Source organism: Phyllobates terribilis, unplaced genomic scaffold, assembly GCF_046119375.1.
Source record: "Phyllobates terribilis strain yellow unplaced genomic scaffold, ASM4611937v1 Scaffold_12__6_contigs__length_324123572, whole genome shotgun sequence".
NCBI classification, from domain to species: domain Eukaryota; kingdom Metazoa; phylum Chordata; class Amphibia; order Anura; family Dendrobatidae; genus Phyllobates; species Phyllobates terribilis.
The window spans coordinates 29,093,642-29,119,451 of NW_027362772.1; the positions used below are offsets into that span (position 1 = coordinate 29,093,642).

Genomic DNA, 25,810 nt, shown 5'->3' on the forward strand with positions numbered 1-25,810 from the left:
CTGGTGACCGCAGAACTCCGCGAGGTGCAGGGAGAAGCCTTGCAGCTGTACTCTCCACCATGAGTAAAAACCCAGGAAGTTAACCCCTATGGCCTCTGGACTCTTTATTCTGCATTGCACCGGACTACGCAGCACTAGACCTCCTAGACTACAACCCCCTCCATCCTGCCTCTCTCTGCCCTGAGGCCCTGCTCTGCCTGTGGGGAGTAGTAACAACGACGGCTGCCATAACATCCTGCCTCAGCGGTCTGCAGCAGCGCTGGTGGCCTTCCCCAGGTGCCACAGGTGGTGTAGTCAAGATCAGCCACTCAACCCGGATAAGCCTTACCATCCTTTTTAGTGTGATGGCCCTGGGCACGGAGCGGGTCCGGGCCACAGCTGCACCCCATCTACCACACAGGACCCGGCTCTGAGTCCCCCATCTCCCAGGGTAGGGCATCCAGCGTCCGTCAAACCACCATCAGGGCATTACTGCCCTTACTGGTGTATGGGGCCCGGTGACCAAAGGGGCCCAGACAGGCCCCCCCTCTGCTCACTGGGCCCCAGCGAACTGAACTTGCGTCCTCGGATGCACATTCACTTTAAATCTATTACCATGCGGGAAGCTCCTCTATGGCAACAGTTAATAGCTGTCAGCCAATCACAGGCCAGCAGCTGACGTCAGCGCTCACGTCGCTGGAGTATGACTTCACTGCTGGGCCTGATCGATGATATCTGAGTGATCGAATTTTAATACCTTAACCTTGTGTACAAAGACAGTATATTCTGCCCCTAAATATACCATATATACTCACAGTACTGAAACTTATAATTGTTGGAGATCCATTGATTGTGTGGGACATTAGAAAACAAACAAAAAAAAAGCTAATAATGGGTCCACAAATGTATACAACATAGGGCGAGAGGAATGTTATAAAGTATAATTGCGCCTTGCTGTAATATTCGGGTTCCCCTGTAACATTATTCTTCTCATACAGTCAGTATCATTCTCTTTTGTTGCTCTCCGCCCATTAATTACTATGACACAAATGACGGAGTTTCTTCATAGAGTAACGCGGTAATCCAACACCTGCCATTCACCAGGAGGAATAATGAAGCCTCTGCGATTCATGTTGGTCCTCGCCGCTCTTATAACAAAAGGTAAACTTCCTGCTTCCGAATAATGTAGATGCTTTATAGATGTCCACACAAGCGTTATAATGTGATGTATATTGTATTTGTAGCTTACGGTGAAATAATTCATAACGGTTACTAATAAGTGATGGCATTAGCTGAGTCTTACCGGAGATATAAATGATGACTATAGACATGTTAGTGGTGCCCATCTGGGACGTGTTCCCCTCTCCATGGGCATCATGCCAACCACAAAGGAATGGGGGGGGTATATATGGTATATCAGGCAGATATTCTTGCAATAAATAATAAGTCAGCTTATCCCTTGTTATCAATTTTTTCTGCAAGAAGCTTAAATCAGAGTTGACCACTTATGTACAGAAGATCTTCTACCAGTTGCCCGAAAGTAAGGTGAGTATTTATTGCTTTTCCAAATTGGTCGCAAACTGAAACTGGAAAGTGGATAATGTACAATGGTCGGTGACAAGCAAGCTCTACCATACAATAGTCATCATGTTTCGCTCCATTCCTGGTCATATTCTAGTCTGTCCAAAGTTGAACTCACGACACCCCCATACACACTAGATAAAAGTAAGCAGAACCTGACAATTTCTTTATCATTGACTGACCATCTAACTTGTATGAGGGCATCGTGACTTTTCCCACACAGATGACGTCAGAAGTTAGAAGGATCAAGCCTGTTTAATTTTATGGATGATCCTTTTGTTCTCCTTGTAGATAAGTTACTGCCAGAAGTCTGGAGGGTATAGAGGTGTCTGGTGGACTGAGGATTCTGAAGGGCACAGAGGTGTCTGGTGGACAGAGGAGTCTGTAGAGCACAGAGGTGTCTGGTGGACAGAGGAGTCTAGAGGGCACAGAGGTGTCTGGTGGACAGAGGAGTCTGGAGGTCACTGAGGTGTCTGTTGCACAGAGGAGTCTGGGGGGCACAGATGTGTCTGGTAGACAGTGGAGTCTGTAGGGCAGAGAGGTGTCTGGTGGACAGAGGAGTCTAGAGGGCACAGAGGTGTCTGGTGGACAAATGAGTCTGTAGAGCACAGAGGTGTCTGGTGGACAGAGGAGTCTAGAGGGCACAGAGGTGTCTGGTGGACAGAGGAGTCTGGAGGTCACTGAGGTGTCTGTTGCACAGAGGAGTCTGGGGGGCACAGATGTGTCTGGTAGACAGTGGAGTCTGTAGGGCAGAGAGGTGTCTGGTGGACAGAGGAGTCTGGAGGGCACAGAGGTGTCTGGTGGATAGATGAATCTGGAGGGCACAGAGGTGTTTGGTGGATAGAGGAATCTGGAGGGCATAGAGGTGTCTGGTGGACAGAGGAGTCTGTAAGGCACAGATGTGTGTGGTGGAAAGAGTCTGGAGGACACAGAGGTGTCTGTTGGACAGAGAAGTCTGGAGGACACAGAGGTGTCTGGGGGAGAGAAGATTTTGGAGGGCACATAAGTGTCTGGTGGACAAAAGAGTCTGGAGGACACAAATGTGTCGCACAGACAGAGGAGTTTAAAGGTGACATAATAGTCTGGAGGCCACTTAGATGTTGGGTGGACAGAGGAGTCTGGAGGGTACAGAGGTGTCAAGAGGGAACAGAAGTTTGGAGAAGCACAGAGGAGTCTGGTGGGGACGTAGGAGACTGGAGAGAACGGAGGTCACTGGAAGAGACAGATGCGTCTAGAAGGGATAAAAGGGTTTGGAAAAAGACAGAGGAGTCTGCATGGTACAGGTAAGTCTGGAGATAATGGAGGGGTTGGGATTGGGCAGAGGTGTCTGAAGAGGACAAAAAAGTCAGAAGGAGGCAGAGGATTCTGGAAGGGGCGAGATGTGTTTCAGCAAATCTCTAATAGAGAACACATGAGCGCTTGACCATGCCAAGTGTTTATTTGTGTGGGGGAATTGGGAGAAAGAGCTGTCAGCCAAACAATTGTTTAGCAGTCAATTATCTAATGTGTAAGGGGCCTAAACATCTATCCATCTATATGACAAATGTGAGAAACTCTCCACTCCACACTCCAGTTCTCACATGAGCTGGTCTGTAAGCTGCCATCCTCTGTTGTGAAGCTCTTCTCTTCTTTCATTTTTTTCTTCTCACCTCAATCCAATTAGTTTTTCTTTCAGCAAGAAGCTTTAAGGTAAATTTCCCAATGGACTTATCCGCTTGTGTACAGAAGAAATTCTATTATTGCCTGTAAGACAAATGATAACTACCGTTATCTCAAACTGAGCCGAAACTCAAACTTGAAAAGAGTAAAAATATTAAGAGCACAAACAGACCTGTCACGACTCTCACTGGGGAAAGTGACTGAAAAGATGCAAAAAAATCATTTCAGGAAAAAAATTCCAGTGTGTCCTGTAGCGTATCCCTTCTGAAAAATCTTCTTGATCCCCAGACGTCTAAAATGCATTGTGTGCACATACCATTAGGACCTGATTCATCAAAGCAATTTTGCCAGAATTTTGGTGTAAATTGCTTTGAAAAGTCACAAAATTTTGGAACGGCTCAAAAATGTCCAAAAAACTTTGCGACTCTTGCCGTTTTCACGGTAGTTTCTCCTATCTGCACCAAAATGAGTGGAACAGGGGTGTGATGGGATGCAAGAGGGAGTGAAGCCATAGATCGAGCTAAGGCATATGGCATAACTTACGCCAGAAATCTTACTCCAGTCAGGCACTGGTGTAAGTTTTCTGGATTGGCGGTAATGAAACGTGCGTCTGACAATACCATGCACCTCATCAAGACCAGCGAGAGAATCAATGATGAATTGGGGTCTTAATGTACCCGTAAGAGCCATAAAGGTGTAACTTTAGATAAAGCTTCTGGAAAGCATTTGTTGAAGAATAACCATTTTTTTTGTTATTATTTCATAAATGAATAGAACACATGAAAATAAGCAACTGTGTAATATATCTTATCTGAGAAATTTATTCATGGGTAAAATCTCTAAAAATCAGTAAAGACAAATCTTCTCATTACTGAGATAGAAGTTGACAGTTAGTGCTTCACAAATTCTATGAAGGGGTGGAGTTACAGTCCACCATAGAACCTTATGAGCACCAACTGTTCTCTCTCATCTCAGGAATGGGAAACCTGAGGACAGATTGAATTGAGAATTTTGGAAGGGAATGGAAAAGAAAGAGGCAAATTTCTCTAATACGAAAAATTGCAAAGTCTCTTATTTGCACTTGCATTATTGATTTATAAAAAAATAAATAAATTAATAAATAAATTAATAAAACAACAGTTACTCGTTAAGGTCCAAAAGTCCTATCCCTGCATAGAAAAAATAGGGACCAGAGGAGAAATCAAAGTGGGACCCAATTACGGGTGCTAGTTTATCTCAATCACAATCCACCATCCTAGCAGTGGACCCCCTGAACTCTTTTCCATACTGCACACAAGGAGATGACACCATAGTATCTACAGTATATATTGTGTAATCCCCAGACACCACTTACTGTATAGCTTCTATGTATCTACATAAACTTACATTGCGTCCGACTTCTAGTTACATTGTTTCCTTCTGTGCCCAGTGACAAGTCTCTGCTCAGCAGTGGAAACTTTGTGACACTGGATATGAATGGTTGCCATGGACACCAGTGATACTTTGAAATCTCACAGACTTGATACAATGTAACTGTTTGCTTACAGTTCTCTTCACATGTGTTTGTCTCTTCCGTGAAAGTCCCAGAGGTTTTATTTCATCACGCTAATCAATTTCCCTCCGGAGTCATCAAAACATTGAGTCATCTGCTGATAACTGTTATTTATCACTGTACTGCTTTATAGCCCAGAGATTGGATGACAATCTAATGGACCTAAAGGTTTTTTTCACCCGGAGACCATAAAGATTAGGACTTTGTGAGACCATTATATTGAACAAAATCGGTAAAAGATAAATGTTTATTTCACAAGACAATGAGGATCTTAACGTCCCTTCCTCAACTGGATCAGTACTGAGCATGTGCGACCATTGCTCTACTCAATGTTTGTAGGAGTTGTGGTCGCACGTGCTCTGTTGCTACATTCACGCAGGTGACTTTAAGACCCTTTTATTGGAAACATTGGGGATATCAGCAGGCGGACCTCTAGCAATCAATCATTTATCATCCGTGGATAGGTTGGAAATATTGTTTATTGGAAAATTGATATCATTTCCAGGAAAGATAACACTCTAGAGAAGCGTGACCCTAAGGGAAAAATCATAGTAGAAAAAATGAACATGGGAGAAAATCACGGGAGAGAGACCATGATGTACTCGATATAAGAATAAGGAACCTGTACTATCGTCATAACAGGTACCATGTGGTCAAGAGCGAGCCTCCAAGTACAGGATCGCCATTTACTCCTGGATGTTTTTGGCTTCATTCCCTAAGGATATATTTTCCTTATTTTCAATAATTGATGCATTACATGTATTTACATACTTTGTATTTTTTTGCAGGTTTTTCCATCACATGTGAAAGCTGTTGGCATTTAGAGGGTGATCTGTGCGATGCCCCATTCATTACTTGTCCCACCGATCACGTCTGTTTGGCTACTTACTCTGTGACTACAGTAGGTATGTCATTAATGACAAGTGTTGGAAAATGAGAAAATAAAGAATGGAGGCTAACATGATCGTACCAGTTTGACATAGGAATTCTCTCATTGGTGTTCTTTCAATCTCTGTCTTGTCCCACCCCCACGGAACCTGCAGTAGGCATAATAAAGGGCATCCGGTGGAAAGGGAGAAAAATGAGTCTTTGCTAGTAAATATTAATTTTATTGAACAATAAGTTAAAAAGTAATACTTATTAAATACATAAAAAATATAATGGCAAACACAACAAACAACCAAGTAACAGGGTTGGTAATGTCACCATACATATAACTATATTTGCTAAGTGCTACACAGGATGATGCAATACTATACCCCTGAAATAAATACCACTCCTGCTTAATAGCCAGAATAATAGGTTATGTCCCTTTGTTGGATTTGGCAGCTGTCTGACCTATTAGAAATCCATCCAATAAATCCAAACAACCAGGTGCATATGTATGTATGTCATAAATGTATTAAGAGTATATTATCACATGGACTGCGCATCCATAAGACATCAGACATATAAAAATATAATGCAGGGGTATAGGAGGGATAAGCATGTATCAAAATAATTTACCCATGATCCTGTGTACTGGTGGCACACCAGCCTGCCGTGGCCCCGACGCATGTGACGCACCCCCTGGGGCCATGGGGTACTCGGTAGCTGGGCCGGTTGGTTCTTTTTGGGGTAGTCACGGTGGCAGTGACCCTTTCCGTAGCCCAGGGCGGTCGATAAATAAAGAAAAGAGGGGAATAAAGTTTTGGGTATAAAGTTTTGTGATGCCACCTGTGGTATGGCTATAGGTGGCCGCCACTGATGTTCAGATCCACTGGGGCCGTTGGTGACGCAGCAGAGATGGTTCAGCTCTCCACTGGCAGAGCTAGGCCCGAGGGCAGTTAATTAAGAGATTTTAGATGTTGTTGGTGTAGCGCAAGGCAGGTGATGCAGCAATTAAGTCAAGGACACAGCGGGGTGCAGTCTTCAAGTGTTTACTCACAGTTTTTATGGTGTTCCAGGTTACAACTGCTAGCCATGTTATAACAGCCCACGGAGTCCTGTGTCCTCCTGGGAAGTACTCCAGCCAACTCTCGGATAACTTGTGTGCACTTGATCGAGACCCCCTTCTTGTATACCTTCCCGGGTCGTCTCACTGCGCTGGCTCTCGCCTTCCTGTCCTGCGCCTCACGCACAGTGTCCCGAGCCAGTGGCCCTGGGCCCTGTCAGGCAACGTCCTCTCTGTCCCCTTGATCATATAAGGCCACCTTTTCAGCGAATATGTGTGGTTTTGGCTACAGCACTTAGAGATACCGCAGCCTCCGGTTTGCTAGCTGAGTCTTGCAGTCCTCCACTAGTCTGGGTCCAGTCCCCTTCTGCGACCTGATCCCTCCACGGTCAGCGTGAACTCGGGTGCACAGGTGGACTCCGCACTTCCCGTGCCCCTAAGAACCTCTCTCTGTCTCTGGAGCCCTTCTCTGACTCAGGTCTTCTCTCTTCACTCCATGTGACAGGCTCCTGTCACTAACTCCTCTGACTGACCAACTCTCTAACTCCTCCACGGTCCTCACTCACTGCGCTCTTGCTCCTAGAACCCTTCTAGATCTTTCTATCTTTCCTCTTATACTCTCTGTCATGTGACCCACATCACCAACCGTCACTCTATGTAGTTCCCTCTACATTCAGTCCTTCCTTGTGCTCCCCTAAACTACTTCCTTCACCTACCTCCTCTACCTAGTTCCCTCCTCCAGACAGGGACCAGGACTGTGCTCTTCCTTAGGAGCAATCTCGCCCTTCCCTTCTGGAGTGATGTGGTGTTGGATGTGGGTGTGTGGGTCCCGGGTAGTGCTCCCTCCTTACCCAAGAGTGGGGTACCACACCTCTGGCTGAGATGCAGTACCTCTGTGGCGACTGGACCCGCAGGGGCGCCACACATGTTTCGCTCTGTTTTTTTCCTCATCGCCCCCCGAGGAATTTCTTTATCATGTTCTTGTCTATAATCACAGTGTTCTTTTTACTGTATGTTGTACTCAGGTACATTGGTCATGCCACAATATTCGGTAACATGTGGGCTTCGGGGACATTGTAACGTCACTTGAAGTCTGACATTCAATAATGGCTCCATTAAATCGGGGACTTCATGCTGTAACACTGATAAGTGCAATCCGCCTCATCCAACATGTGAGTGTCAGGAGGAAACTTCATAAAACTTCTTTGTAGTTATAAACCATAAATAAGTGAATGATCAATAGGTAAAGCTCAAAAATTGAAAAATAGATAGATCATTAGTAGTTGATTCTAGCTCAAGTTAAAGTGGATCTGTCGCCTGATACCATATATACTATTAAATAGATTTCCTAGACCTGATGACACTAGTAAAATCCATGGCAGAATGGTTGTATAATCCTTTATGAAAGTTTAACCTTCATCTACTGCCACATAGCTTGATTGCCACGTCCTCAGTGTCTCTCCTCTCCGTTGTTGCTGAAGCTCTGCCTTCTTGTCCAGATTGACAGTTCCTCAGTGTCCCTCTTCCTCTGTAACCACTCAGATCTCACGCTGCTCAGTACGAGCTGCAGCCAGTCGGGCGGAGATTGAATACACTTGGAATAACAAAATCTCTCCCCCTATAGATGCAGTTCTCTTAATTTGAGGATTATACAACCATTCTTATATGGATTTTCATAGGAAGTACACTATGTTTACGTGGTTTATAAGTTCTAATGAACAATGTATGCAGTTTGTATTGTGAAAATTATGACAGATCAGCTTTGAATTCAATTTTTAAGAACATTTCTTTAGCTTTCTTTTTTCCCCTTTCGGCTGAAGTGCCGGCTGACAATTCATCAAGAAATGGATTGAGTTGTAGAACCTGCGCATCGGACACCTCTGATTACTGCTACACTGGAGAAACCATGAAGTGCACTGGAAATGAGACCAAGTGTGCCCGAATGTCCAGGAAACTGTCAGGTATCACACTGTAATGGGTGACTACTCCCCCTATGCTTCCATTCTATATCAAGTATTGGCTTGTTATTTAGAACTAGTTATTATGAGTCAATCTCCGAAAATTAGTTTCCCACAGATTGGATTTATCCTGAATCCAACTTGGGCATTGAACATTTCTCCACTCCACCTATGCATAGTAAATGTAGAACTGGGAAGGGATTAAAAAAATAATTAAAGATTATTTTCACCTGTTCTAGCACCATTCACCTGTCCTGCCACCATTACCCGCTAACCAGTGTTCTGCTGGCCTTGGATCAGATCTTCCTGCACTGTCTGCGCCTTATTTGGTCACTCTGCGGGCAATGATCATCGTTAACGTCAAGGACGTGTGTCACACCCCACGTGGCCATGTGAGGTGTGTGTCTTTAGGTGTCTGACTCAATATGTAAAGAGAGGAAAGAACAAGGCGCAATGGGTGACTCAGTATTGCAATTGTTAGAGGGGTGTGAGGATGGCTACTAACCTTATGAAGTTGTGCACCTCTGCACAACCCCAGTGTAAAGCTCCACAAGCTCCGCTCTGTTGGTGGCTGTCATCTAATTCCAGCGGCGTTCACAGATCCCGATCTCACGGTGGTGGGTCACGTGATCAGGTTAGTTGCATGTAACGCCGAGATGGGCGCCCAGCTTCACCAACACCCCAGGCAGCACAGCTTAGAAAACCTGGGTAGTGATTCTAATTAAATTCCTCCCACAGGTGAAAGAACAATAGATTAAAGGCAGCTCTACCGCACCCCAACAGGGGGAAAGGGACTGACACCTCTCCTTCACTAACCCCTGGGCTTGATGTCAGCAGACATTACACAGATGACATGACATCAACCCCCAAACCATTACCCTGTTTGTCAATGCACGAGGGCAATCGGGAAGAGACAAGGCTAAGCACCAGAATTGGTGCATCTAATGGATCAACCATTTCTGTGCTGCTGAGAGCTGGACTTATTAGTCTGGGAAGGAACCAATTTCCATTTTCCTTGTTTCCTTCCCAGCCTATTAATATCAGCCTGCAGTTGTCTGCTTTACCTTAGCTGGTTATTAAAAAATGAGAGACCCCATGCCATTTTTTAATGGTCCCTCCATTTTTAATAACTAGCAAAGGCTGGAGGTTGATATTAATAGATTGGGGAGGTCCAGGGATATTGGTCCCTTCCCAGACTGATAAGACCAGCTCTTAGATGTCTGCTTTCCCTTAACTGGTTATTAAAATAGGGGAGACCCTGCGCCATTTTTTTTACATTGGTTCCTAGAAAGCTGCCTGATAAGCTCCACAGAGCTTATTAAATATCTTGACTGCTATCTCTCTCTGTCTATCTATCTATCTATCTATCTATCTATCTATCTATCTATCTATCTATCTATCTATCTATCATCTATGTTCCTCATCGCTATCTACACTATTTCTATCTTTGAACATATTTAATACATACTGTAACACTCTTTAATTTCTATGCTGCATTTCATTCCATACGTGTCACACTGAAAGCACCCGGACACAGGGATACGGACAAACAAGTACACGTGAATGGCACGTGGACATGGACCACGGATCCCACCAGTACTTTTTTTTCCAGTACCAGAAACACCAAGACATGTGACGAGTGACTAACATTGTAAGGAAATAGTGCAGCTGATCACAACTTATCTGCTGGTCACTGCGGGTCTCAGTGGTCAGACCTGCTACAATCCCTTTAATTGATAAAATGCATTTTTTTTTTCCTCCTTTCACAGGCACAATCTCAAATACTCAGACCACACGTGGCTGCACAACCAAAAGCTTCTGTGATATACTTGGCACTCAACTTGTGACTATTGATGAGCTGAATGTTGATATGAAGATTTTTTGCACAGATGATGCTCTTGCCATCTATTCCACAGTGTTATATTCCATATTTGCTGCCATATGGGTGATATTCCTATTTCAGAAAGGACTTGCCATATTCAGCCTATATACCCTTGCTTGAAAGGACTCTTCACCTTTAAAAAAACAAGAATGGTAATAAAGCTGTGCATTATGGGTCGACCTGCAAATACCAAACTGTCTTGTAGGAAGTCGGGAGATAAATTTCTCTGATCTTTTTGTTCCCTTGATGATCCACTAGATCTTGGGAAGTTCTCGCTTAAATAACAGAGGAGAGTGTAAATTTGCATGGACTCCAGGGCAGAAACAACAGTAAGAAAACCTCTGTTATAGTAATCTGTCTGTCAGACAAGTAATCAAAGTAACCAGAACTCTGAATAATGCGCTTAACAAGGAAAAGAGAAGACAAAAAAAATACTTGGAGAATTCTCAAATGTTTATTCTATTTATATATTTAACATTAATAAAAGAATCAACACAGAAAGAAAGAATAGGGGATCTAACTGAGGATCATCACAGATAAGTAATGTTTGTACACAGTGACTGCACCAGCAGAATAGTGAGTGCAGCTCTGGAGTATAATACAGGATGTAACTCAGGATCAGTAATGTATTGTATGTACACAGTGACTGCACCAGCAGAATAGTGAGTGCAGCTCTGGAGTATAATACAGGATGTAACTCAGGATCAGTAATGTATTGTATGTACACAGTGACTGCACCAGCAGAATAGTGAGTGCAGCTCTGGAGTATAATACAGGATGTAACTCAGGATCAGTAATGTAATGTATGTACACAGTGACTGCACCAGCAGAATAGTGAGTGCAGCTCTGGAGTATAATACAGGATGTAACTCAGGATCAGTAATGTATTGTATGTACACAGTGACTGCACCAGCAGAATAGTGAGTGCAGCTCTGGAGTATAATACAGGATGTAACTCAGGATCAGTATAGGATCAGTAATGTAATGTATGTACACAGTGACTGCACAAGCAGAATAGTGAGTGCAGCTCTGGAGTATAATACAGGATGTAACTCAGGATCAGTATAGGATCAGTAATGTAAAGTATGTACACAGTGACTGCACTTGCAGAATAGTGAGTTCAGCTCTGGAGTATATTACAGGATGTAACTCAGGATCAGTAATGTAATGTATGTACACAGTGACTGCACCAGCAGAATAGTGAGTGCTGCTCTGGAGTATAATACAAGATTTAACTCAGGATCAGTAATGTAATGTATGTACACAGTGACTGCACAAGCAGAATAGTGAGTGCAGCTCTGGAGTATAATACAGGATGTAACTCAGGATCAGTATAGGATCAGTAATGTAAAGTATGTACACAGTGACTGCACTTGCAGAATAGTGAGTTCAGCTCTGGAGTATATTACAGGATGTAACTCAGGATCAGTAATGTAATGTATGTACACAGTGACTGCACCAGCAGAATAGTGAGTGCTGCTCTGGAGTATAATACAAGATTTAACTCAGGATCAGTAATGTAATGTATGTACACAGTGACTGCACCTGCAGAATAGTGAGTGCAGCTCTGGAGTATAATACAGGATGTAACTCAGGATCAGTACAGGATCAGTAATGTAATGTATGTACACAGTGACTGCACCAGCAGAATAGTGAGCGCAGCTCTGGAGTGTAATACAGGATGAAACTAAGGATCAGTAATTTAATGTATTTACACAGTGACTGCACCAGCAGAATAGTGAGTGCAGCTCTGGAGTATAATACAGGATGTAACTCAGGATCAGTAATGTAATGTATGTTCACAGTGACTGCACCAGCAGAATAGTGAGTGCAGCTCTGGAGTATAATACAGGATGTAACTCAGGATCAGTAATGTAATGTATGTACACAGTGACTGCACAAGCAGAATAGTGAGTGCAGCTCTGGAGTATAATACAGGATGTAACTTAAGATCAGAACAGGGTCAGTAATGTAATGTATGTACACAGTGACTGCACCAGCAGAATAGTGAGTGCAGCTCTGGAGTATAATACAGGATGTAACTCAGGATCAGTAATGTAATGTATGTACACAGTGACTGCACAAGCAGAATAGTGAGTGCAGCTCTGGAGTACAATACAGAAGGTAACTCAGGATCAGTAATGTAATGTATGTACACAGTGACTACACCAGCAGAATAGTGAGTGCAGCTCTGGAGTATAATACAGGATGTAACTCAGGATCAGTACAGGATCAGTAATGTAATGTATGTACACAGTGACTGCACCAGCAGAATAGTGAGTGCAGCTCTGGAGTATAATACAGGATGTAACTCAGGATCAGTAATGTAATGTATGTACACAGTGACTGCACAAGCAGAATAGTGAGTGCAGCTCTGGAGTATAATACAGGATGTAACTTAAGATCAGAACAGGGTCAGTAATGTAATGTATGTACACAGTGACTGCACCAGCAGAATAGTGAGTGCAGCTCTGGAGTATAATACAGGATGTAACTCAGGATCAGTAATATAATGTATGTACACAGTGACTGTACCAGCAGAATAGTGAGTGCAGCTCTGGAGTACAATACAGGAGGTAACTCAGGATCAGTAATGTAATGTATGTACACAGTGACTGCACCAGCAGAATAGTGAGTGCAGCTCTGGAGTATAATACAGGATGTAACTCAGGATCAGTAATGTAATGTATGTACACAGTGACTGCACCAGCAGAATAGTGAGTGCAGCTCTGGAGTATAATACAGGATGTAACTCAGGATCAGTAATGTAATGTATGTACACAGTGACTGCACCAGCAGAATAGTGAGTGCAGCTCTGGAGTATAATACAGGAGGTAAGTCAGGATCAGTAATGTAATGTATGTACACAGTGACTGCACAAGCACAATAGTGAGTGCAGCTCTGGAGCATAATACAGGATGTAACTCAGGATCAGTAATGTAATGTATGTACACAGTGACTGCACCAGCAGAATAGTGAGTGCAGCTCTGGAGTATAATACAGGATGTAACTCAGGATCAGTAATGTAATGTATGTACACAGTGACTGCACCAGCAGAATAGTGAGTGCAGCTCTGGAGTATAATACAGGATGTAACTCAGGATCAGTAATGTAATGTATGTACACAGTGACTGCACCAGCAGAATAGTGAGTGCAGCTCTGGAGTATAATACAGGAGGTAAGTCAGGATCAGTAATGTAATGTATGTACACAGTGACTGCACAAGCACAATAGTGAGTGCAGCTCTGGAGCATAATACAGGATGTAACTCAGGATCAGTAATGTAATGTATGTACACAGTGACTGCACCAGCAGAATAGTGAGTGCAGCTCTGGAGTATAATTCAGGATGTAACTCAGGATCAGTAATGTAATGTATGTACACAGTGACTGCACCAGCAGAATAGTGAGTGCAGCTCTGGAGTATAATACAGGATGTAACTCAGGATCAGTAATGTAATATATGTACACAGTGACTGCACCAGCAGATTAGTGAGTGCAGCTCAGGAGTATAATACAGGATGTAACTCAGGATCAGTAATGTAATGTATGTACACAGTGACTGCACCAGCAGAATAGTGAGTGCAGCTCTAGAGTATAATACAGAATGTAACTCAGGATCAGTAATGTAATGTATGTATACAGTGACTGCACCAGCAGAATAGTGAGTGCAGCTCTGGAGTATAATACAGGATGTAACTCAGGATCAGTAATGTAATGTATGTACACAGTGACTGCACCAGCAGAATAGTGAGTGCAGCTCTGGAGTATAATACAGGATGTAACTCAGGATCAGTAATGTAATGTATGTACACAATGACTGCACCAGCAGAATAGTGAGTGCAGCTCTGGAGTATAATACAGGAGGTAACTCAGGATCAGTAATGTAATGTATGTACACAGTGACTGCTCCAGCAGAATAGTGAGTGCAGCTCTGGAGTACAATACAGGATGTAACTCAGGATCAGTAATGTAATGTATGTACACAATGACTGCACCAGCAGAATAGTGAGTGCAGCTCTGGAGTATAATACAGGAGGTAACTCAGGATCAGTAATGTAATGTATGTACACAGTGACTGCACCAGCAGAAGAGTGAGTGCAGCTCTGGAGTATAATACAGGATGTAACTCAGGATCAGTAATGTAATGTATGTACACAGTGACTGCACCAGCAGAATAGTGAGTGCAGCTCTGGAGTATAATTCAGGATGTAACTCAGGATCAGTAATGTAATGTATGTACACAGTGACTGCACCAGCAGAATAGTGAATGCAGCTCTGGAGTATAATACAGGTTGTATCTCAGGATCAGTAATGTAATGTATGTACACAGTGACTGCACCAGCAGAATAGTGAGTGCAGCTCTGGAGTATAATACAGGATGTAACTCTGGATCAGTACAGGATCAGTAATGTATTGTATGTACACAGTGATTGCACCAGCAGAATAGTGAGTGCTGCTCTGGGGTATAATACAGGGTATAACTCAGGATTAGTACAGGATCAGTAATGTAATGTATGTACACAGTGACTGCACCAGCAGAATAGTGAGTGCAGCTCTGGAGTATACAGGATGGAACTTAAGATCAGTACAGGATAAATGATGCATTATAGTGCAATTCTATTCATAAGCTGTAAAGAAAATTATGGACAATCCCTTTACATTCTGTACTTTGTCAGTTTCTTTTTTAGATATCATCAACTTCTAATGGTGATTACAGGTATAGTCACAGTGATATGAATGAGATCCTCCAGCTTTTAGCCATTTTTATTATAAACGTTGGACATTCCCTTTTATTAAATGCGTAAACAAAAAACATCCAAACAATTACTAACTTTGTTACAAAATCTACATACATAAATAGATATGATACTATATTTACCAATATGCATCTACCCCGTCCCAGTGTCATCATATTTCATATTTGTAAATATTACAGTCACATTCATGTCCGGATATTACACCAGCAGACAGACATATCACATCTCCACATGACAGCCCACATTCACCCAGAAACCTGCCGTTGCATGCCTCCTTACACAAGCACGTATACAAATGTAATTTCCATTCCCCGCTGATTGTCGCCATGATGAGTTAGAGGCGATCGTCATCATCAAAACATTTATAGCAACAAAATAAGGATTCACGAATTATTATTTCATCATTCCAAGTAATAAATAACGATTGATTTCGGGTTTTGCAAAAAATGCTGATAAATTCGGATTTTTTTATACATCTATACGTTGCAGCGGAACGAGGGCCCATTAAAAATATTGAATTTATTTTCTATTTAGTCATTGATTAGAATCAGATATTTTAGAGTCAGCAGAGAGATGACAGCCGCGGTGACGAGGTCTCTCCGCACAGGAGCCGCTCCGCTGGTGCAGGTGAATTTAGTGGCTGAGGTTATTCCATCCACGGTGTAATCCTGCCTGGTGAGATCACAGATGCTCCTAGTGGTGCAGCTACGCATGGCTATTGAAGCTTTGGTTTTTCCTGGCAAATAGATAAACTTTATTTATACAAGTGTATGGTAAATGTCTGAATTACGTAATGTAACATAAGCTGCGCAATACCTAAGTTCACCTGAAGAGGTGCCATAGATAAATTGACCACTTAATCTAGACTTCTATTAAATTGCTTAAGGATGGGATAAGGCATTTTGTTATTTTCCTTTTGCAGATACGCCCTTCTAAGTGTAGGTTCACATGATTGAAAAAACGGACAGTATTCAAACCAATGTTATTCCATGGCACAGTGCGGATAAGCGTTTTTTTTTCTTTTTATAAAAACCGACCTAATTAGCACGTGAAAAAAAAGGCATCATGCACTAATTTTTGGAGTCTGTCATATGAGACTCACTTATTCTAGTCTATGGGTGAGTAAAAAAAAAAAAAAATCAGATTTCATATGTAGCCACTAGTGATGAGCGAGCATGCTCGCCACTGCTCTGTACTCGCCCTAGCATCTCAGTACTCGAAATGCTCGGAGCTCGCCGAGCACTTACGCGATGCTCGGGCGGGAGCTCGGGTCCCCGTCCTGCCTGTTTGGCGCTATTTAGAGCACCAATCATGCAGGGATTGTCTGCCACTCACTGTAATGTCACAGCCATGGTGGTTGTGGCATTACAGTGATTGCCCAAATCGATGGGAACAGTGCTCACAGTGAATCATGAAAAGACGGCAATTCAGCAGCGGCGTACACCGGTACCCAACAATGTAGAACAGAAGGACTAGAGCATCACACATAGATTAGACAGATAGAAACATGTCAGTCACATATATAATAAGTACAGTGACAGTGTTGGTTACTGTACTTGTTATTTAGTGTTAAAATAAAGGATTTATTAAAAAAAATAATAGTGTTTTCATGCACCGTCTCTTTAAAAAAGCCGGCCGGCAATTCATCAGCGGCATACATCGGTACCCGACAATTTAGAACAGAAAGAATAGAGCATCACCCATAGATTAGATAGATAGAAACATGTCAGTCACATATATAATAAGTAGAGTGACAGTTTTGGTTACTGTACTTGTCATTTAGTGTTAAAATAAAGGATTTATTTAAAAAAAAATGGCGTAGGGTTCCCCGTAATTTTAGTCTCTAGCGGAGGTTAAGCAGAAGGCTGGGGCAGATGTTTGAAGCCTGGGAAGGGGGTAATACCAACGGAGCTTCCCAGGCTACTAATATCAGCCCCCAGCTGAATACCTAGCCTTTACCAGCTATTAAAATGGGGGACCCCCCAAAAAAATGACGTGGGGTCCCACCTATTTTAATAATTCGCAAAGGCTAGGCAGACAGCTGGGGGCTGATATTAATAGCCCCGGAAGGGTGCCATGAATAGTGGCCCTCTCCCAGGCTAGAAACGCCAGCCGTCAGCCGCCCCAGAAATGGTGCATCCATAGGATGCGTCAATTCTGGCACTTAGCCTCGCTCTTCCCACTGCCCTGTAGCAGTGGCAGTGGGGTAATAGGGTTGGGGTTGATGTCAGCTTATCAAGCGCAGGTTAGTAATGGAGAGGCGTCTATAAGACACCCCCAATACTAACCCCATAGTCAAAGTTAAAAAAAAACACAAACACCCAGAATAAAGTCCTTTAATTGAAATAAACACACAATTCTTTAATGTTCTAAATTGAACCATACTTACCATCACGCCCATTCCAGCTGAAGCCAACGATCTCCTAAAATAAAAAAATAAAAATAAACCAACCTCATCCCTTACCTTTCCATGGTTTCCAGGACGGATCCAGCTCTGCTACATTCACATGACAGGCTGGATCGCAGCCGAAAGCTGCCATCCAGCTTGCCGTGCCGCAGACACTGAGAAGCGCAGGCATGCATGCGCACCTCAGCGTCTCGCTGTGACGGCATCCAGATGAGCCAAGTTCATGTCCAATGAATTCAGCTCACCTCATGCATGTCACTGACAGCGTGGGAGAATTCTCCTGCGCATGCGGTGAGCATGAGAGAATTCTCCCACGCTGGGATGGCATTGAGATGACATGCTGGATCGCAGCTGAGCGCTGCCATCCAGCATGCCATCCTTCATAGACACTGCAGAGCGCAGGCATGCTTGCGCTCTCCAGTGTCTCTGAAGGATGACAAGCCGGATGGCAGCACTCAGCTGCGATCCAGCCTGTCATCTCAATGCGATCCCAGCGTGGGAGAAATCTCCTGCTGAAGCACTGAGCGCAGGTGATTTCTCCCACGCTGTCAGCTAGGCAGCTGGTGGCTGGAATCCGCAGCGCAGGGAAGCCCAAGCTTTCTGGGCCCCACCCGCTGCAAATTGCAGTCCGCAGCCACCCCAGAAAATGGCGCGTTCATAGAAGCGCCATCTTCTGGCGCTGTACCCAACTCATCCAGGGCCCTGACAGCATGGGAGAAATCTCCTGCGCTCAGTGCTTCAGCAGGAGAATTCTCCCACGCTGGGATGGCATTGAGATGACAGGCTGGATCACAGCTGAGCGCTGCCATCCAGCTTGTCATCCTTCAGAGACACTGCAGAGCGCAAGCATGCCTGCGCTCTGCAGTGTCTATGAAGGATGGCATGCTGGATGGCAGCGCTCAGCTGCGATCCAGCCTGTCATCTCAATGCCATCCCAGGGTGGGAGAATTCTCTCACGCTCACCGCATGCGCAGGAGAATTCTCCCACGCTGTCAGTGACGTGCATGAGGTGAGCTGAGTTCATTGGACATGAACTCAGCTCATCTGGATGCCGTCACAGCGAGACGCTGAGGAGCTCAAGCATGCCTGCGCTTCTCAGTGTCTGCGGCATGGCAAGCTGGATGGCAGCTTTCGGCTGCGATCCAGCCTGTCATGTGAATGTAGCAGAGCTGGAGCCGTCCTGGGAACCATGGAAAGGTAAGGATGAGGTTGGTTTATTTATTTTTTTATTTTTATTTTAGGAGATCGTTGGCTTCAGCTGTAATGGGCGCGATGGTAAGTATGGTTTAATTTAGAACATTAAAGAATTGTGTGTTTATTTCAATTAAAAGACTTTATTCTGGGTGTTTTTTTTTTAACTTTGACTATGGGGTTAGTAATGGGGGTGTCTTGTAGACTCCTCTCCATTACTAACCTGGGCTTGATGTCAGCTGGCATTATAAGCTCACATCAACCCCAACCCTATTACCCCACTGCCACCGCTACAGGGCAGTGGGAGGAGCGAGGCTAAGTGCCAGAATTGGCGCATCCTATGGATGCGCCATTTCTGGGGCGGCTGACGGGTGGTGTTTCTAGCCTGGGAGAGGGCCACTATTCATGGCACCCTTCCTGGGCTATTAATATCAGCCCCCAGCAGTCTGCCTAGCCTTTGCTAGCTATGAAAATAGGTGGGACCCCACGTCATTTTTTTGGGGGGGTCCCCCATTTTAATAGCTGGTAAAGGCTAGGTATTCAGCTGGGGGCTGATATTAGTAGCCTGGGAAGCTCCGTGGGTATTACCCCCTTCCCTGGCTTCAAACATCTGCCCCAGCCATCTGCTTAACCTCCGCTAGAGACTAAAATTACGGGGAACCCCACGCCAATTTTTTTTTAATAAATCCTTTATTTTAACTCTAAATGACAAGTACAGTAATCAACACTGTCACTCTACTTATTATATATGTGACTGACATGTTTCTATCTATCTAATCTATGTGTGATGCTCTATTCTTTCTGTTCTAAATTGTCGGGTACCGGCGTATGCCGCTGATGAATTGCCGGCTTGCTTTTTTAAAGAAACGGGTGCATGAAAATCGGAGGGCATTAGTGTGTTCCAAGTGCCCTGATATGTTTTTTATGCACCCTCCTATATACCCTGCCTGCCTATCTGCCTATATATTCTGCCTGCCTGACGTTTAATTGAGCACTGTTCCCATCGATTTGGTCAATTTTTGACCTTCTGCAGACCGCCGGGGGGACCACCAAAAAAATGCTCGAGTTTCCCACAGACTTACATTGGGCTCGTTGCTCGGGTCGAGCACCCGAGTATTCCAATGTGCTCGTCCCGAGCTTGGAGCACCCGAGCATTTTAGTGCTCGCTCATCACGAGTAGCCACCATATAGCATCCAAAACTTAGCAATTCTTTATCATAAAAAACTGTGTTTGGTCTTATAAATTTTTAATTGCCGCTGCTCTATGAAAATGGATTGCATATGGATGACAAATGAGAAAAAATTTAAACAATTTTTCTAGATGAAAGTCGAATAATTTTTTTATATTATCATTTTTTTATAAGGGTATAAAGTAAAAGAACAATCCAGGAAGCCCCTGGAGATTAGTCTATAAAAATACAAACACTCCAGGAAGCCCCTTGGAGAATAAAATCATATGCCTATGTATTTCTTCTCGTCTTATCGGCCATAATATGAAACCCAGACTCTTCTATGATGAATTAAGTGAAATTCTAACATTTTAAAAAATGTTATCCTAAGAAAGAAACCTATTTAAGGGCAATATTTTGGATAAATGCTCTTGATAATAATTATTATTTTGCAGATCTCACTATATCTTTTATTACTAGTCAATTTCATGCAGTAGTGACAACAGGCAACCAAATATTTACATACAGTCATGGTTGAAAGTTTTGGCACCTTTGAAATTGTTCCAGAAAATGAAATATTTCTCCCAGAAAATTATTGTAATTCCACATGTCAGTGTGTATTTGAATAACACAAAAAAGCACTACATTGCAACCAAAAATCCTTTGGTAATCTTCAGATTTCATGATGCCTTGCACACAGTCAACGCATCCAGTGCGGGAGGCAGTAAAACAACCCCTAAACATCTTTGAACCACCACCATATTTGACTGTAGGTACTGTATTCTTTTCTTTGTAGGCCTCATTCCATTTTCAGCAAATAGTAGAATGATGTGCTTTACCAGAAAGCTCTATCTTGTTGGTCTCATCTGTCCACAAGACACTTTCCCAGAAGAATTTTGGCTTACTCACGTACATTTTGGCAAACTGCAGTCTACCTTTTTTCTGTCTCTGTGTTAGCAGTGGGGTCCTCCTGGGTCTCCTGCCATAGGATTCCATTTCATTCAAATTTCAATGGATAGTTTGTGGTGACACTGATGCACCCTGAGTCTGTAGGACAGCTTGAATTTCTTTGGAACTTGATTGGGGCTACTTATCCATAATCTGGTCTATCTGGAAATGCAACCTTTCAGCAATTTTTCTCTGCCATCCACGTCAAGGGAGATTAGCTAGAGTGCCATGGGTTGCAAACTTTTTGATTATGTTGCGCACCATGAACAAAGTAACATCAAGATCTCTGGACATGGACTTGTAACCTTGAGATTGTTTATGTTTTTTAACAATTTTAGTTTCCAAGTCCTCAGACAGTTCTCTTCTCTTCTTTCTGTTCTCCACGCTTAGTGTGGCACACACAGACACACAATGCAAAGACTGAGTCAACATTTCCGCTTTTTATCTGGTTTCAGGTATGATTATCATATTACCCACACCTGTTACTTGCCACAGGTGAGTTTGAACGAGCATCACATGCTTAAAACAAAGTTATCACCTTTCCAAAAATATGAGTTAACAACTTTGTCCAGAACATTTTTGAGGTTTTGTGTGAAATAATGTCCAATTTTCCTTTTTTTTCTCTGTTTTTTTTGTGTTGGTCCAATACACACAAAGGAAATAAACATTTTTTCTGGGAGAAATACTTAATTTTCTGGAACAATTTCAAAGGTGACAACTCTTTCGACCATGACTGTTTATTGAATAAGTATACTTTGTGATCCATGTAGACTTCTAATCTAACAGCACACCTTGTGGTCTGGTATAGTATTGCAAGTAAAAGATTTATGTCAAAAGTTAAGAATATAACTGATAATGTGCTGATAATAACAACACTTTTTTATGTAAGATTTAAGACCACATTGATATCTCATAGAGCTGGACATTTTTTATGACTTACCAGTGAGCTGTGTTGTCTGTAGTAGGCATTCTCGTTCATCCCCAGTACATTTCATCGTCTGTGAGCTGTAGCAGTCAGTATCTGCTGATATGCACTTCCGACATGTCACACCATTAAGTTCCGTTTTCTCTATTGGAACTTTTAAAAAGAAATGAAAAATATCAAAATTTTGCAAAAACTCTACATGTGCATTGAAAATCTTAGAAGAACATGTCGAGGTCTGATTTTTGGTCCCAGAAACAGCACCTCACTTATCTACAGGATATATCCAAAATTGCAATTGAAGCCTTTTTTGCTCCTTTTCTGTCCATCATGAAGGAGGTACAAGTGTATGGAGCTGCTTAGGTGCTGTTTTATGCAGCCAGCATGTGACTGTACCAGCAGCGACTGGAACTAGCTCCAATCACTGCTGTTTAACCACTTAAATGCCATTGTCAATCTCTATCAGTGGTATTGTAGTGGTTAAATCAAGCTGATGCTCCAATTCTAGTGCTCATCTTTCCACTTTTCAGGATCATAAAGTACCAATATTGTTTGTTGCATATAGTAAACCCATACAGTGCCAGAGGCTGCAAAACAACCCCAAAACATCTTTGAGCCTCCACCATATTTGACTGTAGGTATGTACGAAATAATTGCAATATATAGTAAAATGATCAAATGATTGCAGGTTCAAGTCCCCTAGGAAGACTAAAAAATAGAGTGAAAAGTAAAAAATGTTTTACTAATATAAAAAAAAAATACACCCAATATTCTGTGTGATACTATTTTGAGAAAATAAAGTAAACCCTTTTCTTTATTCTCATGCAAAGTTTTTAACAATTTTTATTATCTTCTGCCAGAAAGAAATATTTAGTTCCTCACTGATCTGGACATTTTCGAGAATTCTTGCTTGTAACGTAAATCTACCTTGCTAAACTTGCTGCATCGTTGCGCCGTTGCATTATCAATGCTAATGTTTAATAATGACAAGCTACTTGTTCTACTTGTAATACCAAGTCTGGCCCCAAGGCAGAAAATATACTAGTGAGTAAAAGAACTAAAATTTTCAAATAAAATTGTATCGCCATCTAGTGGTTGTAAAATATTTTTGTGCACAGATTGTGACTTGTGTCACAATAATAAATCAAATCAAATTAATCAAATGCAATCAACTTAAATGGCCGCTTACACTCTGGAAAAGATAAACTGCAGTTATCTATCGAACAGACAGACATTATCTTCATATTTCCATTAGGGATACTCGCAATTCCTGATATTCCACATTGATTTATGGGTGAACATGTTTTGGTAAATCGTTCCGAGCTTGCATCACCTATATGGCAATACAATAAGAAAAAATAAAAAAAACAATAAGTATTTCATATACTTTCATACACATTCTTATTAGAAAGAATGAGGTTATACCAAGAAGTTAAAGTTTAACTATATTTTCAAGTAACTTTTCAGGATAAGCCATCATGTGTGTCTGTACAGGAGAAAGTAAAAATAAAAGAAAAGTTTTGAAGTCTGAGCTCTACAATGGAGGTAGCTGAGCCAAACAGAGGTAAATTGGATGTTTTATTGGATTATGTGTTTCGGGGATGGCCTGTTTCCTTCATCAGGTACCTGCAAACAGGATGTCAGGAGGTAGAACACTGTTCCTGGCTATTATATAACTTGTATCTTGCATTTTTAGCAGTTACTCCTCTGCAGGCTCGATTTCTTAATTTGCAATTGACTCTGAGCTAGTGGGAAGAAATGAGCTCATATGATAACTAACACAACACACACACAGAGGAATTCCTGCTCTTCATTCCTTAGTTTGTTCGCAAAGTTAAGCAGCAGAAACATGGAGGACATTATACAGCAACACCGAGCAGTGTAGACGTGAATCCAGCTTTGCAGTGAGGTAAAAGACTTGTTAGAAAGCTCAGGACAATCTTTCTTTGTCTCTTTCTACCTGTTTTCTCACTCTGCTCTTAAATCTCCCTCTCCATAAAGTATAATAGGAGTTGTTCTCTGACACATCACCATCCTGACTGTCTGGCTTGTCTTGGGCAATAAGGAATGAAACGGTGTTTTTTCACAGTTGCTGAATGGGGTGGGGGTGGGGGAAGAAATGGAGGCTGGGGGTGGGCGAAGAAGTCTCTGATAGTTGGAGAAGAAAGCAGATTTCTCTTAGAAAATATATTAAAATAATTTTACATTCATCTGTACAATTAATTTAGGAAAAGATTTGTTGAAAGTGTTGCTCCCATTTAAAGGAATTGTCCACTTTGTTCAATTTCATTTTTATAGAGTGAGATAAGTGATTGGAGCAGTTAATATCAGCTGGTGGGATTTTCATCAATCAATTTATTAACATCAAGCTTTCCATTTTTTTTTTCTGCAGCGCCACCACAGGGTAGATGAATTATTGAATGGTTCTCATTAATGCTTCTTATATGCACTGAATGAAGGACATCCCCCTTTTTAAAGGAATTGTTTGGATTTTTATTTAAAAAAAAGAGGCTGTTCTTTTTTTCTAGAAATAAGTGCTTTGTAATAACTCCGATGTCCCATAAACAAAGAAGTGAAAGATTTGGGTAAATTTTGCTAAATTTTCAATGACTATTTTTTTTCTTACCGATAGTAGTGACGGCATGCACTGTGGCGCAAACGGTGCCGGCAGCGCAGGTTACATTGGTGTCTGAACACATTGTGGATGTGGGAGTTCCTATATTATTGAGAATATAAAATAATTGTGAAAAGGTGAGCAGCAGCAATATCCCCCCAAACACACTGACCCTATCTATCTCAGTAATAAGGGACCGTTACCTCCACAAGTGCAGGTCAGGTCATATGCGATGTTGCTTCCATTCACATTGTATGTTTGACTGCCGCAGAGACTTTTTGATGCACAGCCTCGAAATGAAGATTTGTTCCCTGTTTACAAAAAAAATATTGCAAAAGTTTAAATCCCTACATCTTCTTGTATATAGTAATAGTCACCATTCTGGAATGACCTGGGCATCCTCTGTATATTATTATAGGTACAGCTGCTATAACCTGGACATCTCCAGTACATAATTATATATGTACAGCTGGTATAACCTGGGCATCTCCTGTATATAATTATATATGTACAGCTGGTATAACCTGGGCATCTCCTGTATATAATTATATACGTACAGCTGGTATAACCTGGGCATCTCCTGTATATAATCATATATGTACAGCTGGTTAAACCTGGGCCTCTCCTGTATAGAATTATATATGTACAGCTGGTATAACCTGGGCATCTTCTGTATATAATTATATATTTACAGCTGGTATAACCTGAGTATCTCCTGTATATAATTATATATGTACAGCTGGTATAACCTGGGCATCTCCTGTGTGTATATATATATATATATATATATATATATATATATATATATATATATGTACAGCTGGTATAACCTGGGCATCTCCTGTTTATAATTATATATGTACAGTTGGTTAAATCTTGGTATCTCCTGTATATAATTATATATGTTCAGCTGGTATAACCTGGATATCTCCTGTATATAATTATATATTTACAGCTAGTATAACCTGGTCATCTCCTGTATATAACTATATACGTACAGCTGTTATAATCTGGACATCTCCTGTATATAACTATATACGTACAGCTGGTATAACCTGGGCATCTCCTGTATATAATCATATATGTACAGCTGGTATAACCTGGGAATCTCCTATATATAATTAATCATATACAGGGGACGGCCAGGTTATACCAGCTGAACATGTCTAATTATATACAGAAGATGCCCAGGTTATACCAGCTGTCTATATAAAATTATATACAGAAAATACCCAGGTTTAACCCGCTGTACATAC

At 42.1% G+C, this 25,810-nt stretch overlaps 1 protein-coding gene and 1 pseudogene across 2 annotated transcripts in view; one reads left to right on the plus strand and one right to left on the minus strand.

The window, feature by feature from the left end:
- The first annotated feature begins 1,091 nt into the window (after positions 1-1,091).
- Positions 1,092-10,877, plus strand: LOC141171646 (phospholipase A2 inhibitor and Ly6/PLAUR domain-containing protein-like; annotated as a pseudogene).
- Positions 10,878-14,529: 3,652 nt separating this feature from the next.
- LOC141172977 (uncharacterized) overlaps positions 14,530-25,810 on the minus strand; it is a 76,323-nt gene continuing 65,042 nt past the window's right edge. Inside the window, exons 5-9 of one of the 2 annotated variants that reach the window (XM_073657589.1) lie at positions 24,758-24,865; positions 24,567-24,656; positions 23,130-23,273; positions 21,959-22,096; positions 14,530-16,039 (exon numbers count right to left, since the gene is read on the minus strand). In XM_073657589.1, the coding sequence (XP_073513690.1) occupies positions 15,834-16,039; positions 21,959-22,096; positions 23,130-23,273; positions 24,567-24,656; positions 24,758-24,865 (686 nt within the window). In that variant the 3' untranslated portion in view covers positions 14,530-15,833. The remainder of the gene's footprint in view (positions 16,040-21,958; positions 22,097-23,129; positions 23,274-24,566; positions 24,657-24,757; positions 24,866-25,810) is intronic. The other variant, XM_073657588.1, reaches the window with a different exon arrangement.